The following is a 16,247-nucleotide window of genomic DNA, read 5'->3' as shown; positions in this document are numbered from 1 at the left end:
TTCCATATCTTGGCTGTTGTAAGTAGTGCTTCAAAGAACATTGGGGTACATATATCTTTTTTTTTTTTTTTTTTTGCGGTACGCGGGCCTCTCACTGTTGTGGCCTCTCCCGTTGTAGAGCACAGGCTCCCGACGCGCAGGCTCAGCGGCCATGGCTCACGGGCCTAGCTGCACCGCGGCATGTGGGATCTTCCCAGACCGGGGCACGAACCCGTGTCCCCTGCATCGGCAGGCGGACTCTCAACCACTGTGCCACCAGGGAAGCCCCATATATCTTTTTGAATTAGTGTTTTTGTTTTCTTTTGATAAATACCCAGGAGTGGAATTGCTGGATCATATATGGTAGTTCTATTTTTAATTTTTTTGAAGAACCTCCATATTGTTTTCCATAGTGGCTACAACAATTTAAATACCCACTAACGGTGCACAAGGGTTCCCTTTTCTCCAAAGCCATGTCAACACTTGTTTCTTGTCTTTTTTTTTGTGGTACGTGGGCCTCTCACTGTTGTGGCCTCTCCCGTTGCAGAGCGCAGGCTCAGCAGCCATGGCTCAGGGGCCCAGCCGCTCCGCGGCATGTGGGATCTTCCCGGACCAGGGCACGAACCCGTGTCCCCTGCATCGGCAGGCGGACTCTCAACCACTGCGCCACCAGGGAAGCCCTGTTTCTTGTCTTTTTGATAATAGCCATTCTGTTAGATGTGAGGTGGTATCTCATGGTTTTGATTTGCATTACTATGATGATTAGTGATGAGAACCTTTTCATGTGCCTGTTGGCTATCTATATGTCTTCTTTGAAAAAATATCTATTCAGGTATTCTGCTTATTTTTAAATTGGCTTATTTGATTTTTGATATTGAGTTGTATGAGTTCTTTATGATTGGTTTTTTTTTTTTTTGGCCACACCACACTGCATGTGGGATCTTAGTTCTCTGACCAGGGATCGAACCTGGGCCCCCTGCAGTGGAAGTGTGGAGTCTTAACCACTGGACTGCCAGAGAAGTCCCAGTTGTATGAGTTCTTCACATTTTGGATATCAACCCCTTATCAGATATATTGTTTGCAAATATCTTCTCTCATTCAGTAGGTTGCCTTTTTGTTTTGTTGGTGGTTTCCTTTGCTGTACAAAAGCTTTTTAGTTTGATGTAGTCCCATGTGTTTATTTTCGTTTCCCTTGCCTGAGGAGACATATCCCAAAAAATATTGCTAAGACTGATGTCAAAGAGGTTACTGCCTACACTTTCTTCTAGGAGTTTTATGGTTTTAGGTCTTACATTTAAGTCTTTAATCCATTTTGCATTTATTTTTGTACATGGTTTAAGAAAGTGGTTCAGTTTGATTCTTTTATATGTAGCTATCCAGTTTTCCCAGCACCATTTATTGAAGAGACTGCCTTTTCCCTATTGTATATTTTTGCCTCTTTTGTCATAGATTAATTGACCATGTGAGCATGAATTTATTTCTGGGCTCTCTATTCTGTTCCATTGATCTATGTGTCTGTTTTCGTGCCAGTATCATACTGTTTTGATTACTATAGATTTCTAATATAGTTTCCAGTCTGGGAGCATGATACCTCCAGTTTTGTTCTTCTTTCTAAAGAATGCCATGGTGATTTGGCAACTTTTGTGGTTCCATACAAATCTTAGGAGTATTTGTCTCGTTCTATGAAAAATACCATTGGTATTTTGATAGGGATTGCACTGAATCTGTAGGTTGCTTTGGGTAATATGGACATTTTAACAATATTGATTCTTCCAATCCATGAGCATGGTATATCTTTCCATTTATTTGTGTCATCTTCAATTTCTTTCATCAGTGTCTTATAGTTTTCAGAATACAGGTCTTTTACCTCCTTGGTTAAATTTATTCCTAGGTTTTTTATTCTTTTTTGATGCAATTGTAAATGGGATTTTTTTCTTCATTTCTCTTTCTGATATTCCAACAGATTTCTGTATATTCATTTTGTTTCCTCCAATTTTACTGAATTAATTTATTAGTTCTAATAGTTTTTTTGTGGAATCTTTTGGGCTTTCTATATAGTATTGTCATCTGCAAATAGTGACAGTTTTATTTCTTCCTTTGCAATTCAGATACCTTTTCATTTTCTTGCCTAATTACTGTGGCTAGGACTTCCAATACTATGTTGAATAGAAGTGACGAGAGTGGGTATCATTTTCTTTTTCCTGATCCTAGTGGAAAAACTTTCAGCTTTTCACCATTGAGTATGATGTTAGCTGTGTGTTTGTCACGCAGGGCCTTTATTATGTTGAGGTATTTTCCCTCTATACCCACTTTGCTGAGAGTTTTTATCATAAATGGATGTTAAATTTTGTCAAATGCTTTTTCTACATCTATCGACATGATCATATGATTTTTACCCTTCATTTTGTTAATGTGGTGTATCACATTGATTTATGGATGTTAAACCATCCTTGCATCCCTGGAATGAATTGTGCTTGACCATGGTGTATTATCCTTTTAATGTATCATTGTACTTGGTTTGCTAATATTTTGTTAAGGATTTTTGCATCTATGCTTATCAGGGATATTGGCCTATAATTTTTGGTTTCTTAATCTTTGCCTGGTTTTGGTATCAAGGTAGTGCTGTCCTCATTAAATGAGTTTGGAAGTGTTTTTTCCTCTTCAATTTTTGGAATAATTCAAAAAGGATAGATATTAACTCTTCTTTAAATGTTGATAGAATTTACCTTTGAAGCCATCTGGACCTGGAGTTTTGTTCTTTGGGAGTTTGTTGATTACTGATTCAGTTTTGTTAGTAATTGATCTATTCAGGTTTTCTGTTTCTACATGACTCAGTCTTGGAAGATTGTATGTTTCTAGGAATTTATCCATTTAGGTTGTCTAATTTGTTGGCATATCATTGTTTGTAGTATTCTCTTACAATCAGTCCTTTGTATATCTGTGCTGTCAGTTGTAATTTCTCCTCTTTCATTTCTGATTTTATTAGAGCTCTCTTTTTTTTTTTAATGAGTCTGGCTAAAAGTTTGTAGATTTTATCTTTCAAAGAACCAACTCTTAGTTTCATTGTATTTTCTATTGTTTTTTTAGTCTCTATTTCATTTATTTCTGCTCTAATCTTTATCATTTCTTCCTTATACTCACTGAGCTTTGCTTGTTCTTCATTTTTTCTTTTTTTTTTTTTTAATGCGGTACACGGGCCTCTCACTGTTGTGGCCTCTCCCGTTGTGGAGCACAGGCTCCGGATGTGCAGGCTCAGCGGCCATGGCTCACGGGCCCAGCTGTTCCACGGCATGTGGGATCTTCCCGGACCAGGGCACGAACCCGTGTCCCCTGCATCGGCAGGCGGACTCTCAACCACTGCACCACCAGGGAAGCCCTGTTTTTTTTTTAAATCTACTTTTAGATTGCTTGAGATTTTTCTTGTTTCTTGGGGTAGGACTGTATCACTATGAACTTCCTCTTAGAACTGCTTTTGCTATGTCCCATAGATGTTGAACACTTGTGTTTCCATTTTCATTTGTCTTCAGGTATTTTTGATTTCCTCTTTGATTTCTTTGTTGACTCATTTGTTGTTTAGTAGCATGTTGTTTAGTCTCCACATGTTTGTGTTTTTTCTAGTTTTCTTGTAGTTGATTTCTAGTTGCATACTGTTTTGGTGAAAAAAGCACTTGAAATTATTTCAGTCTTAAATTTATCAAGCCATGTTTTGTAGCCTAGCATGAGATCTGTCCTGGAGTATGTTCAATATGCACTTGAAAATAATGTATTTTGCCGCTTTTGGATGGACTGTTCTCTCTCTATTAATTCTATCTGGTCTAATGTGTCATTTAAGGCCAGTGTTTCCTTGTTGATATGATCTGTCCATTGATGTAAGTAGGGTGTAATGTCCCCTAGTATTATTGTGTTATTGTCAATTTTTCCCTTTATTTCTATTAATATTTGCTTTATATATTTAGGTACTCCTATGGTGGGTGTATAAATGTTTGCAAATGTTATATTCTCTTGTTGGATTGACCCCTTTATCATTATGTAATGCCCTTCTTTGCCTTTTGATATGATCTTTGTTTTAAAGTTTATTTTGTCTGATATGAGTAATGTCCTAGCTTTCTTTTCTTTCACATTTGCATGAAATATCTTTTTCCATCCCTTCACTTTCAGTCTATGTGTATCTTTAGATCTGACTTGAGTTTCTTGTAGGCAGCATATAGATAGGTCTTTTTTTTTTTATCCATTCAGCCACTGTAAGTCTTTTGGTTGGTGCATTTAGTCCATTTACCTTTAAAGTAATTTTTGATAGGTATGTGCTTTTTGACATTTTGTTAATTTTTTTCTGGTTGTTTTTGTAGTTCTTCTCTGTTCCTGTCTTGTTCTCTTGGTTTCTTCCCTTGTGGTTTGATGGATTCCTTTAGTGTTACATTTGGATTTGTTTCTCTTTATTTGTTGTCTATCCATTGTAAGTTTTTGTTTGTGGTTCCCATGAATTTCATAAATATTGAACTGTGTATATATATTTGTCTATTTTAAGCTGATAGTCACTTAAGTTCAAAGGCATTGTAAAAGCACTACATTTTTACATGTACCCCATTTTATGTATTTTATTTCATAGTTTATATCTCTATTTTGTGTATACCTTAACTATTTTTTGTAATTATAGTTGATTATACTGCACTTGACCCTTTAACAACATGGAAGTTAGGGACACTGACCCTCTGTGCAGTCTAAAATGTGCATATAAGTTTACAGTTGACTCTCTGTACCTGTGGTTCCATATCTGCAGATTCAACCAGCAGTGGACTGTGTAGTATTATTGTACATATTTAGTGAAAGAGAACTGTAAGTGGACCAGTGCAGTTAAGATCCATGTTGTTTAAGGGTCAACTGTTCTCTGGTCTTTTAACTTTCATACTAGCTTTTTAAGTGGCTGATCCACTGCCTTTACTATGTATTTGCTTTTATCAGTGAGATTTTTCCTTTGATGTATTTTCTTTTTTTTTTTTATCTTATAAAATTTTTTTTAAATTTATTTTTTGCTGTGTTGAGTCTTCATTGCTGCACATGGGCTTTCTCTAGTTGCGGTGAGTGGGGGCTACTCTTCGTTGCGGTACATGGGCTGCTCATTTCGGTGGCTTCTCGTTGTGAAGCATGGGCTCTAGGTGTGCGGGCTTCAGTAGTTGTGGCACATGGGCTCAGTGATTGTGGCTCGCTGGCTCTAGAGCGTGGGCTCAGTAGTTGTGGCACACGGGCTTAGTTGCTCTGCAGCATGTGGGATCTTCCTGGACCAGGGCTTGAACCCGTGTCCCCTGCATTGGCAGGCGGATTCTTAACCACTGCACTACCAGGGAAGTCCCTCATATATTTTCTTATTTCTAGTTGTTGCCTTTTCTTTTCTGCTTAAAGGAGACCTTGACATTTCATGTAAGGCTGGTTTAGTAGTGAACTCTTTTAGTTTATGCTTGTCGGAGAGACTCTTTCTCCTTCAATTCTGAATGATAACCTTGCTGGATATATGCTAAGTGGTAAGTCTTTTCCTCTCAGCATTTTAATGTATCCTGCCATTCCTTTCTGACCTGTAAAGTTTCTGCTGAAAAATCAGCTGAGAGTCTTATGGGGTTTTCCTTGTATGTGATTAGTTGTTTTTCTCTTGCTGCCTTTAACACATTATTGACCAGAGATGTATTAATACATCTTTCGTTACCTGAATGTTATTGACTGGAGACGTATCAATACGTTTTTAGAGAGTGATACAATTAACATCACCATGCAAAGTTGTTAGAGCTTAAAATTGATCAAGCGTTCATTATACAACTTGTCGATACCATTTGCATTTTGCTCCATTAGGTTTTTGTTCCAACCTTGTGTATATTATAAACACAAGTTTGTTACCATAAAATTTTCAAAAATGATGCATCGCAAGATTTTGAGTGAAGAAGAATTTTTCGGTGAATTTTATGCAGATACTTTCTCTGATTGTCCAAGTGACATATATACTAGTGTCTCAGAAGATGATGGTTCTTCAGAATATAGTTCTGATTCAGACAATGTGAATGTTAGACCAACAAAAAGACAAAAAAACTTAGTGATTGATTCTGATATGGAAAGTGAAAATGAAACTCATGGTGCTGGAGAATGCTCCCTTGCTTCTGCAGAAGAGTGGATTGCAGACAACATTTCATAAAAATTAGAAAACTTTACAGGTGTGTCAGGTGTAACTATTGAATGTAATAATTTGCAAAGTGTTAGTGAAATAACAGAATTAATTTTTGGTAACAACTTTTTTGAGTTGGTTGCTTCTCAAACAAACTGATATCACCAACAGAATGAAAAAGCATATAAAAAGTATGATAAGGCTTTAAAATGGACTGATGTAACCAATAGTGACATGAAGAAGTTTCTTGGATTAATAATTTTTTAAGAGGGATGAAGCTTCCTTTATTTATTTTTTGAATTTTATTTTATTTTATTTTTTTATACAGCTGGTTCTTATTAGTTATATATTTTGTACATATTAGTGTATATATGTCAATCCCAATCTCCCAATTCATCCCACCACCGCTCCATCCAGCCACTTTCCCCCATTGGTGTCCATACGTTTGTTCTCTACATCTGTGTCTCTATTTCTGCCTTGCAAACCGGTTCATCTGTACTATTTTTCTAGATTCCACATATATGCGTTCATGTATGATATTTTTCTCCTTCTGACCTATTTCACTCTGTATGACAGTCTCTAGGTCCATCCACGTCTCTACAAATGACCCAATTTCATTCCTTTTTATGGCTGAGTAATATTCCATTGTGTATATGTACCACATCTTCTTTATCCACTCGTCTGTCAATGGGCGTTTAGGTTGCTTCCATGGATTAATAATTTTGATGGGACAAATAAGAAAGTCATACTGGAAAGAATATTGGCCGACTGATCCCTTACTTGAAACACCTATCTTGCCAAAGATTATGACGAGAAGAAGGTTCGAAAAAATAATGATGTTTCTTCACTTTAACAATAACTCAGAAACTCCACTTCCTGCAGACAGAGGTTCAAAAGTTAAACCTCTTTTGGATTATTTTCTACAAAAATTTCCATCGATCTGTATACCCAAACAAGAGCTATCGCTTGATGAGGCAGTGATAAAGTGGAGAGGACGACTCAGATTCAAAACCTATAATCCCAGAAAACCTACAAAATAAGTTTGGTCAGGATGGTTAACAAAAGTGAAACTGGGTATATATGCAACCTTGAGATTTACATGGGTGAAGGATAGAAACTACAAGAAACAATCTTATAACAGCCTTATCTTGGTTCATGGCACCGTATTTACCAAGACAATTGTTACAACAGTGTGTCCACATCTGAAATATTGTTGAAAAATAAAATCAGAGTTTGTGGGACTATAAGAGAGAATCATGGTCTACCAAACCAATTAAGAGAAACGTAAAAATCTACAGAGGGAAGAAATGACATTCTTATGGACGGGAAAAGTGATTTTTCTTATATGGAAAGACAAAAGGCTAGTCTGCATGGTGACAACTATTCATTATGCCTCCATAGCATCTACAGGAAAAGAAGACAGGAGGACTGACCATCAGATGACTAAGCCCACTTGTATATTAGAGTATTAGAAATCTATGAAAGGAGTTGATTGATCCAGTCAATACCTGGCAAACTGCAATATCCTCTGGAAAACTTGAAAATGGTTTAAGAAAGTGGGTTGCTATTTCAGTATTGCAGTTTATTCAATGCATTTAAAATTTATTGTAGCCTTAATGCACAGAATAAAATGACTTACAAGCAATTTTTGTTAGCAGTAGCTAGAGAATGGGTAATTGACCATTCTGGTGAATATAGTGGTAGTCCCGCACCTGGTCCTTCTTGTGGTGTTTCTAAAAGAGCCCTCCACAAAGATCCACCTTGTCAACTATCAGGTAAAATAAAAGAACATATTCTAGAGGAAATAATACCCACATGACTAAAAAAAAATGCTGCGGGTCTTCCCTGGTGGCACAGTGGTTAAGAATCTGCCTGCCAGTGCAGGGGATACAGATTCAAGCCCTGGTCTGGGAAGATCCCACATGCCGCAGAGCAGCTAAGCCCATGCACCACAACTACTGAGCCTGCGCTCTAGAGCCCTCAAGTCACAACTACTGAACCTGCGTGCCATAACTACTGAAGCCCAAGCACCTAGAGCCTGTACTCTGCAACGAGAAGCCACCTCAATGAGAAGCCTGCACACTGCAACAAAGAGTAGCCCCCACTTGCCGCAACTAGAGAAAGCCCGTGTGCAGCAATGAAGACCCAATGCAACCAAAAATAAATAAAATTTAAAAAAACAATGCCGCCAGAAAATGTAGAGTCTGCTCTTCCAGGGGAAAGCACAGTGAAACAGGATATATTTGTAATAGATGTTCTGTTCCCCTGCACAGAGGTGCCTGCTGTACTGCCTATCACACTCTAATGAAATATTAGAATGCTTTAGTAAGACATGTACAAAGTTTCAAAAAAATACATTAAGTGCAAAAACAGTTGTTGATAATTATACTCAAACGTGGATGTTTCAGTATTCACTTACGTAACAAATCGCTGGCCACAGGCACCAGTTTCTGCAAAAATCCCCCGGCCAATAATGGGTTAAGATTCTCTCCTTATCTTTAACTCTTGCCATTTTAATTATAATATGTCACGGTGAGGATCTCTTTGGGTTCATCTTATTTGGGAATCTCTGTGCTTCTTGGACCTGGATATCTACTTCCTTCCTCAGGTTAGGAAACTTTTCAGCCATTATTTATTCAAATACGGTTTCTGTCCCTTTCTCTCTTCTCCTTTGGGAATCCTATAATGTGAAAGTTAGTATGCTTGATGTTGTCCCAGAAGTCCCTTAACTCTCCTCATTTAAAAAAAAAATTCTTTCTTTTTGCTGTTACAATTGGGTGATTTCCACTGTTCTGTCTTACAGATTGCTCATCTGTTCTTCCATATAATCTAATCTGCTGTTGATTCCCTCTAGCATATTTTTTCTGTTTTTGTATTCTTCACTTTTGATTGGTTCTTTCTTAACATTTTCTAAGTCTTTGTTGAAGTTGTCACTGAATTCTTCCATTCTTCAACCAAGTTTGGTTAGCATCCTTATGACTGTTTCTTTGAACTCTTTATCAGATAAATTACTTATCTCTGTTTCATTAGGGTTTTTTTCTGGGGCTTTATTTTGTTGTTTCTTTTGGAACATATTCCTCTGTCTCCCTTTTGTTTGACTTTTTGTTTCTATGAATTTAAGCAAAACAGCTACCTCTCCTGGTCTTTTAAGGAGTGGCCTTAACGGGTGAAAGCATTCCTGTGTAGATTGTTTGCACCTGGCAGCTTTGGCAGGCTTGCTGGGGCTGGAGTGCATCTGGGCAGGCATAGTCCCTGGGGAGTGTGGTCTCTTGGTGGAGTGCCTGGAGCTGGAGTGGGCGTGGGGCAGTCCCTGGAAAGCACTACACCTGAGGCCATGGAACTTTTATTTGTAGTGAAGGGAGGTAGACCCATAAAACAATAAATATATAAAACAATGTATGGTGAAAACTGCTTTAAAAGAAAGTTAAGCAAAAGTAAGTGGGATAGAGAGGGAAGAGTGTAGGTACTGCTGCTTTATATTGGGTGTTCAGGAAAGTGAAGGAGAATGATAAATACATTGACAGTGGGAACAGCAAATGCAAAGACCGTGATATGAGAAATGTTTAACATGTTTGAGGAACATCAGAGTGGCCAGCTGGAGCACAGTAAGGGGCTAAGTAATAGGAGGTAAGACCAAGCCAGATTGGGCATTGCCTTGTAGGCCATTAGAATTTAAGACTTTATTCTGAAAGAATGGAAAGCCATTGGAAGGTGTTGGGTAGGGAAGTGACATGATCTGATTTATGTGTGGAGTGTATACTAGGAGGACAAAGACTGAAGGTTTTTCTGAGTGATGGATAATGTTAGTAGGGAAAAGCAAAACATTTTTAAAAAACAGAACCAGAAAGGCTTTTTAAACTAGCATCCATTTGTTCAGCATTTACTTTTTATGTTTGTTATTTGATAGTGACTGGGGAAGGATGGAAATTATTGTAATTTCTCTTTTCAGGGAGCTCAGTGTATACTGGGGATGATATACCTAAACAATTACAGTGCAGAATGGTACGTGCTGTGACGGAGGTTTGTACAAAGCAGTTAGGAGAACATAGAGGAGGTTTTGTCTAATGTGGCAGTATGATAGAGTGAGTATTGGTAAATGATTTACAGGTGTTTACTTGAATAAAGATTCCAAGAATTGTGAGAATTTAGGCAAATAAAGAATGCATTTAGGTGTCTTAACTTTGTTTTTAGCATACATATACAGTAGTCATCTTTGTGTATCTCCTGTTTCCAGTTTTCTTTCTTGCCTACAGCTAATTCTTCCTCCCTTTTCCCTGTGGCCCAGGCCATGATGGTGGCATGATTGTATTTAAACTGGAACGGGAACGGCCAGCCTATGCTGTTCATGGCAATATGCTTCATTATGTCAAGGACCGATTCTTACGTCAGTTGGATTTCAACAGCTCCAAAGATGTAGCTGTGATGCAGTTGCGGAGGTAAATCAGACTTGTTTCTTCCCTCCAAAGTGTCTCATCTGTTACCATGAAACAATACTCACAAACTGGAGTCTGTTCTTTTAACAACGTTTTGGATCTCATCTCCTGTCACAGATAGAATCCCCAGGAGCGTGGTGGTGGCCATGAGGCCAATGGGGGCTTCCCTGCTGACAATGCTAGAGACCCTGTGGAAAGGAAATCATATTGCCAAGCTTGCCAGGTGTCTTGAAAACCAGGGAAAGTTTCCTGGTTGAGAGTAGCCCAACTTGGTGACAGGCCTCTTTGCCTTTATTTAGCATTTTTTTTCTATACCTCTCCCTTTGCTTTTCAGCAAAATGCATGCAACTCTAAACCAGAATATATGTCTCTGGAAACTCTTAACTCTGAAGATATGATAATATCTAGGGTGCCTGGCAAAAGGAACTATCCTCTTGGAAAGCCAGATGTATCAGCATGCTGAAACATTCATGGTGGCAGGCTTTGGCATAAGGGTTTGATAACCACCCTCCAGCGTTACTACAATAAAAAAATCGGTTTGTGTTATCACTCCAAGGGACAGGAGAAACTAGCCAGAGACAAATCACATCATGTTACTCTGTGGTATCCACTGCAATTATGTGTAGGAATTTGTACCCAAGAAGAATCAATCCCACTCACTACAGTGAGTGCTAGCCATACCTTCTGTTGAATAAGTAGACTTGTACTAGGTGTGCTTTTTTAAAACTCTATGCTCAAAGCTGAAATAGGGGAGTCCCTAAGCCTTAAAGGAAGGAAGAAATAGATGCAACATTCATTTATTTTTATTTCTGATTATAAAAATGATAAGTATATCTGTAAAGATGAGGTAAGTAGGAGGTGTAGGAGTAATTCCTTTTTTCCTATTGTCATTATATCTTTTTACTAATTTCTCTGTTTTTTGTATATATATATCTCTAGTGGTTCCAAGTTTCCAGTGTTCAACATGTCGTACAATCCAGCAGAAAATGCAGTCCTACTGTGTACAGTAAGTAAACCTCCTAGGATCTCCTCATTTCCCATAGGTCTCTTTCTCATGCCCTTAGAGGATCTCTAATGGCTTCTTTGAAACCATTTAATGGTCATTTTGAGAGAGCTGAAACAGTAAACAGAGGCTCAAACCAGGTAGGCTTCAGCTGTCATAAACATGTTAAGGGTTTGTGTACTTACATCTTTCATATGGCTAACAACTTCTAAACTTAATGGAGCGTTGGGATGAATCACCCAAATCACTGAAAGTAATTTGAAAGAATGTTTGGGACTATATCCTATTCAAAGGAGATGCTTATCTTGATTCCCTCCATTTGGGTGAAAATAGTAGAGCTGATTTTGAGAAGAGTTCCTTTCAGTGGTGTTACCTTTGGGGGTCATCAAGTAGCCCTCCACATTTCTTGCCATACAATTAAAAAAAAAAAAAAGAAAGAAATGGCATTCTAATTTTAGTGCCTTCATTGCCAAGTCAGAAGAATGAAAACCTGTCTTTCCCGATATGACGTCTAGTGTCTGATCCCAGTTCTTCTTCAATATCTAACAGCCCCATATTTTCCTCCTGGCACTTTTCTTTAATGTTTTTTCTTTGATGTCTTTTTTTTTTACCTTCAAACAGACTTTTAAGTTGATGAATAAACTCAGGTGGGGCACTGGAATATTGGGGTCTTAGTCTGTTAATTTGTGGAATAGAGAGCAGTCCTTGCTTTCATTCAAAAGATATCTACATCTTTGGAAGATAAAAGAAAAATAAGGTGACATGAATGCTGAATTCTTTGGCAACGAGCCCTATAATTTTTAGCTGTAGAAACGTTCAAATGCCTTCTGAGTGAAAGGTGTGAAAAGTATAGTTTCAGGTTGCTGTCTGTATAATGGTGCTGTTTTCTATGTCAGAGTAAACTGGTATCTTGGGTGCTCTCTTACTAACAATTCCTCCCTTTCCTCTACAGAGAGCCAGTAATTTAGAGAATAGTACCTATGACTTGTACACCATCCCCAAGGATGCCGACTCCCAGAATCCTGATGGTAGGCATTCTCTTTGTATACCCGACTCTGCTCCTAGCTTTCCTCACCCATATCATCACTCCTCTTCAAGTTTTTCACATTCTGTCCCCAGGCCATGGCCACATCACTCATGTCTGTTGGCAGGTGCTGCTGACAGTTGCATCAGAGGCAACTGTGGTGTGAAATATTCATGTTCCTTCTCCATTTTATTACTCCAGCTAGATATATATATTTTATAATTTGGTTATTAGAAACTCTCCATTTTCTCTTTCAGCACAGCATGTTATCCTAGTTTATTGTCAGCTGATGTGACTTTCACCCTGGTAGTTTCATTTATTTAAAAACATGGTTCCAATCTTGCAGTGTCTCATCCTGGGACTAGGGATTTATGCTCTCCCATCCATATCCAGATCCGATTTGCTTCCTTTTGCATGTCAGAAAGATGAGGCTGTTAACAGCCTCTCACCGCACCAGGGATCCCGGATCCAGCTGAGACCCCTGCCTACCTCTTCCATCACCACCATCCCTTTTTAGTCCTTTCTGCTAGAACTTGCTGACAAAACATTCTCAGAATAGATTTGAGTCTCACTTATGCTCCTTTTAGTGTACTCCCTCCAGTTGGTTTGTAGGTCAGAGGTTTGTTCCTCAGGTCCCCACTTTTAGTACCATACTTTCATGATATTTTAGACCGAATCAACAGATTCTGAGAAATATTTTGCTAGCTCTGTCCTATTGTGGGTGCCACTGTGTCATTGCTGCTAATATCATCACTCTCCTATAAGTGTGGTCATGGTGGAAAGAGAGAAAACCTGTATGTCTTTGATATCCATAAATCAAAGTCTCCCCTATAAATTAATCAGTCAAGCCATTTCTGACCAATTTTTTTTGTTTGGTCCTGCTTACCCATCCCCTTCTTTTCCCCATGTGTTTACAATTAATAGAGTCTAAAATATTTTTGTTTTGTCTTATAACCACTTTTATTTTATCTTCTCCATTTTTTTGAGGGAGATAATAATTATTAAAGGAATAAAGGTACAGCACAGCGGAAGAGAAAGAGGAAAGGCTTGAATAGTGTGGTTCTTCGGCCCCTGGAAAATGGGAGTGTTGGTTATGATAATAATTAATTTTGTAAATTGCCTGACACCCCTGGTTGTCAAGGGGTGGCCTGGCAAGGCTGGCCAGCACGTATTGTCCAGTTTTTTGCTGATACTAATAGATAAAGTAGTATTTCCACGCATCCTTCTGTGTATCTCCTTTGAAGTTTCCCAGAGTGTGGAGTACCCATTCGGAATTCTAATCATCCAGTGAAATGTTTGGGAACTGAGAAACATGTAACTTTGTTGAGTGAATGATTGACATTTATGGAGCATCAGCTTGGTGCTAAATACTGCCCAGCATAGAGCTGCCTGGATTTAGTTAGGAGCGCTCTGCCCCATTCTACTCTACTAGGAGGTCTGCATTTGCATGTTAAAAGCAGCAGAGCAGCTGCGTCCTGGAGAGGGGGCTCTGTCTCTACTCCAGCTTGTTGAGATAGGAGGTCCAAGACACTCACAGGCTGCTTGCTTTGTGCCGCAGCTTGGCCAGCGAGGCCCTGCTCGTTAGCTTGATGGAATGTGCTGTCTCCCAAGATGGGGGTGGTCCTTCTGCCAGTATATGGTGTTGGCTGAAATGCAGTCACTTGGCCTAGAGAAAAGAGGCTTGGCAGAGGTGGAGGTTGGAGTTTGGAGGGAACTGGTGGGGAAAAGTCACTGACAATAGCCTCAGGTTATGGCTGAATAAGTTAGGAAGCAGCTGAACTGGCAAAGCCAACATGGCAGCCAGCAAGACTGGCAGCTTCGTGGCACCTGACTCTGTCACCTGGCAGTAGCTTACTACATGTTCCTGCCCTTTGGTTTTGCTCTTCTCAGCTCCTGAAGGGAAACGGTCCTCAGGCCTGACAGCTGTTTGGGTTGCTCGCAATCGGTTTGCTGTCCTAGATCGGATGCATTCGGTGAGTTAAGACTAAAAAGGGAAATTAATTTGGAGAGTGTGGTGGCAGTGGCCTGTGTATTGCAGAATAAAGAGCATTTTTTTTTCCCTTACTCTGCCCTGGGCAGCTGTGGTCCTCGTGTATTGGCTGCTTTCTCCTTAACTCTACCCCAAACCCCTTGGGAAAAAAAAGGCCTTAAAATTGATTTGATTGGGTGGATTATCACTGTGGCTCTGGGCTTAAGAACCAAGCTAAAGTCACTCTTGATGACACAGGAGCCAAAAAACATCAAATTTGAAATAGGTGAGCTGGGAAGTCCCTGACGGTCCAGTGGTTAGGACTTGGCACTTTCACTGCTGGGGCCCGGGTTCGATCCCTGGTCTGGGACCTAAGATCCTGCAAGCCACGTGGCAAGTCCCCACTCCCTCAACACCAAAAAAATGAAATAGGTGAGATAGATAAGAAGTAGATCCTCTTATCCTACTACCTCTGATGGTACTTAAAATGTAATGGGTCCTAAAAAAGTTAAGCAAAGCTGTCTCAAGAAAATATTTAACAAAAATTTAAGCCTCAGAAGTGCTGTATTCTGTCCCTGGTTGGTTGAGGAATTTAGATTTTAGTTGGACTTCTCAGGATATTTCAATTGAAAAAAAAAAAAAGCTATTAAGACCCTTGGAGAGGATCTTAGTTGGAGTGGTCTACGTAGAGTGGTGATTGAACTGGACAGACAGAAAAAAAAATACTTTGTTTATTGAAGCTAAGGAATAATTGCTGAGGGACATTGTCAGCTGGCATCATCTTACATGTATTTCTCTTAACCCCACTTTATGTACTCATTTCAGCTTCTGATCAAGAATCTGAAGAATGAGATCACCAAAAAGGTACAGGTGCCCAACTGTGATGAGATATTTTACGCTGGCACAGGCAACCTCCTGCTTCGAGACGCAGAATCCATCACGCTCTTTGACGTACAGCAGAAGCGGTAACATGTCAGATGCCCCTAAGCAGACAGGCATATTGTGGGGGAGAGTGGAAATCTTTAGTGGGAGCTTTTCTTCCCCCAAGTGAGTTTGACCTGGGCTTAGCCACTTCTTGTGCTGTAACTCCAAGACTCTTTCTAACCACTTTTTTTCCTCTGTGATCACTCTCCATCCTGTACATACACACTAGCATTACAACAAGGGTCTTATTTGTTTTCAGAGCATTTATCTGAACAAAGAATGCTCTTGCGACTTAGAATAATAGGGACACAGAAATGAATAACATAGTTCCTGTACTTAAAGGAGCTTACAGTCCATTGGTGAAAACAGACATACACAAGTCCCTAATAATACATGGGAGTGAGGGGCAGGGAGTTGAGGAAGAGGGAAGTATACAATGTGAGCCAAATGTTTAAGTCACTGAACTGTAATACAGAAAATGTTTATTTGGTATTATTTTAAGAAATTTCGGTTTACATTAATTTGGAGATGAAAAGGAGTTTAGGTCATAACCTGGAATAAGGGAATCAGGTTCACTCATATTTGCCCTTCTCTCTCTATCCCAGGACTCTGGCATCTGTGAAGATTTCCAAGGTGAAATATGTTATCTGGTCAGCAGACATGTCCCATGTAGCACTACTGGCCAAACATGGTAAGTCTTCATTATGTCCACCCTGATTTAGAGACCAGTCCCTCCCTCCCCATCCCTGCCAGTCTACTTCACTCACCCT

General features: G+C 39.2%; 1 protein-coding gene across 2 annotated transcripts in view; it reads left to right on the top strand.

Annotated features, from left to right (window-relative positions):
- The window catches only part of COPA (COPI coat complex subunit alpha), a 50,808-nt gene that overhangs the window by 19,777 nt on the left and 14,784 nt on the right, over positions 1-16,247 (top strand). For both annotated transcript variants that reach the window (XM_067728327.1, XM_067728326.1), the window contains exons 11-16: positions 10,410-10,560; positions 11,497-11,563; positions 12,513-12,588; positions 14,475-14,557; positions 15,379-15,518; positions 16,083-16,168. In XM_067728327.1, coding sequence (XP_067584428.1) covers positions 10,410-10,560; positions 11,497-11,563; positions 12,513-12,588; positions 14,475-14,557; positions 15,379-15,518; positions 16,083-16,168 — 603 coding nt within the window. The remainder of the gene's footprint in view (positions 1-10,409; positions 10,561-11,496; positions 11,564-12,512; positions 12,589-14,474; positions 14,558-15,378; positions 15,519-16,082; positions 16,169-16,247) is intronic.

The sequence above is a fragment of the Pseudorca crassidens genome, chromosome 2 (assembly GCF_039906515.1).
Source record: "Pseudorca crassidens isolate mPseCra1 chromosome 2, mPseCra1.hap1, whole genome shotgun sequence".
Taxonomy (NCBI): domain Eukaryota; kingdom Metazoa; phylum Chordata; class Mammalia; order Artiodactyla; family Delphinidae; genus Pseudorca; species Pseudorca crassidens.
Note: the sequence above shows the minus strand (reverse complement) of the source record. Positions and strands in the feature narration are given on the sequence as shown.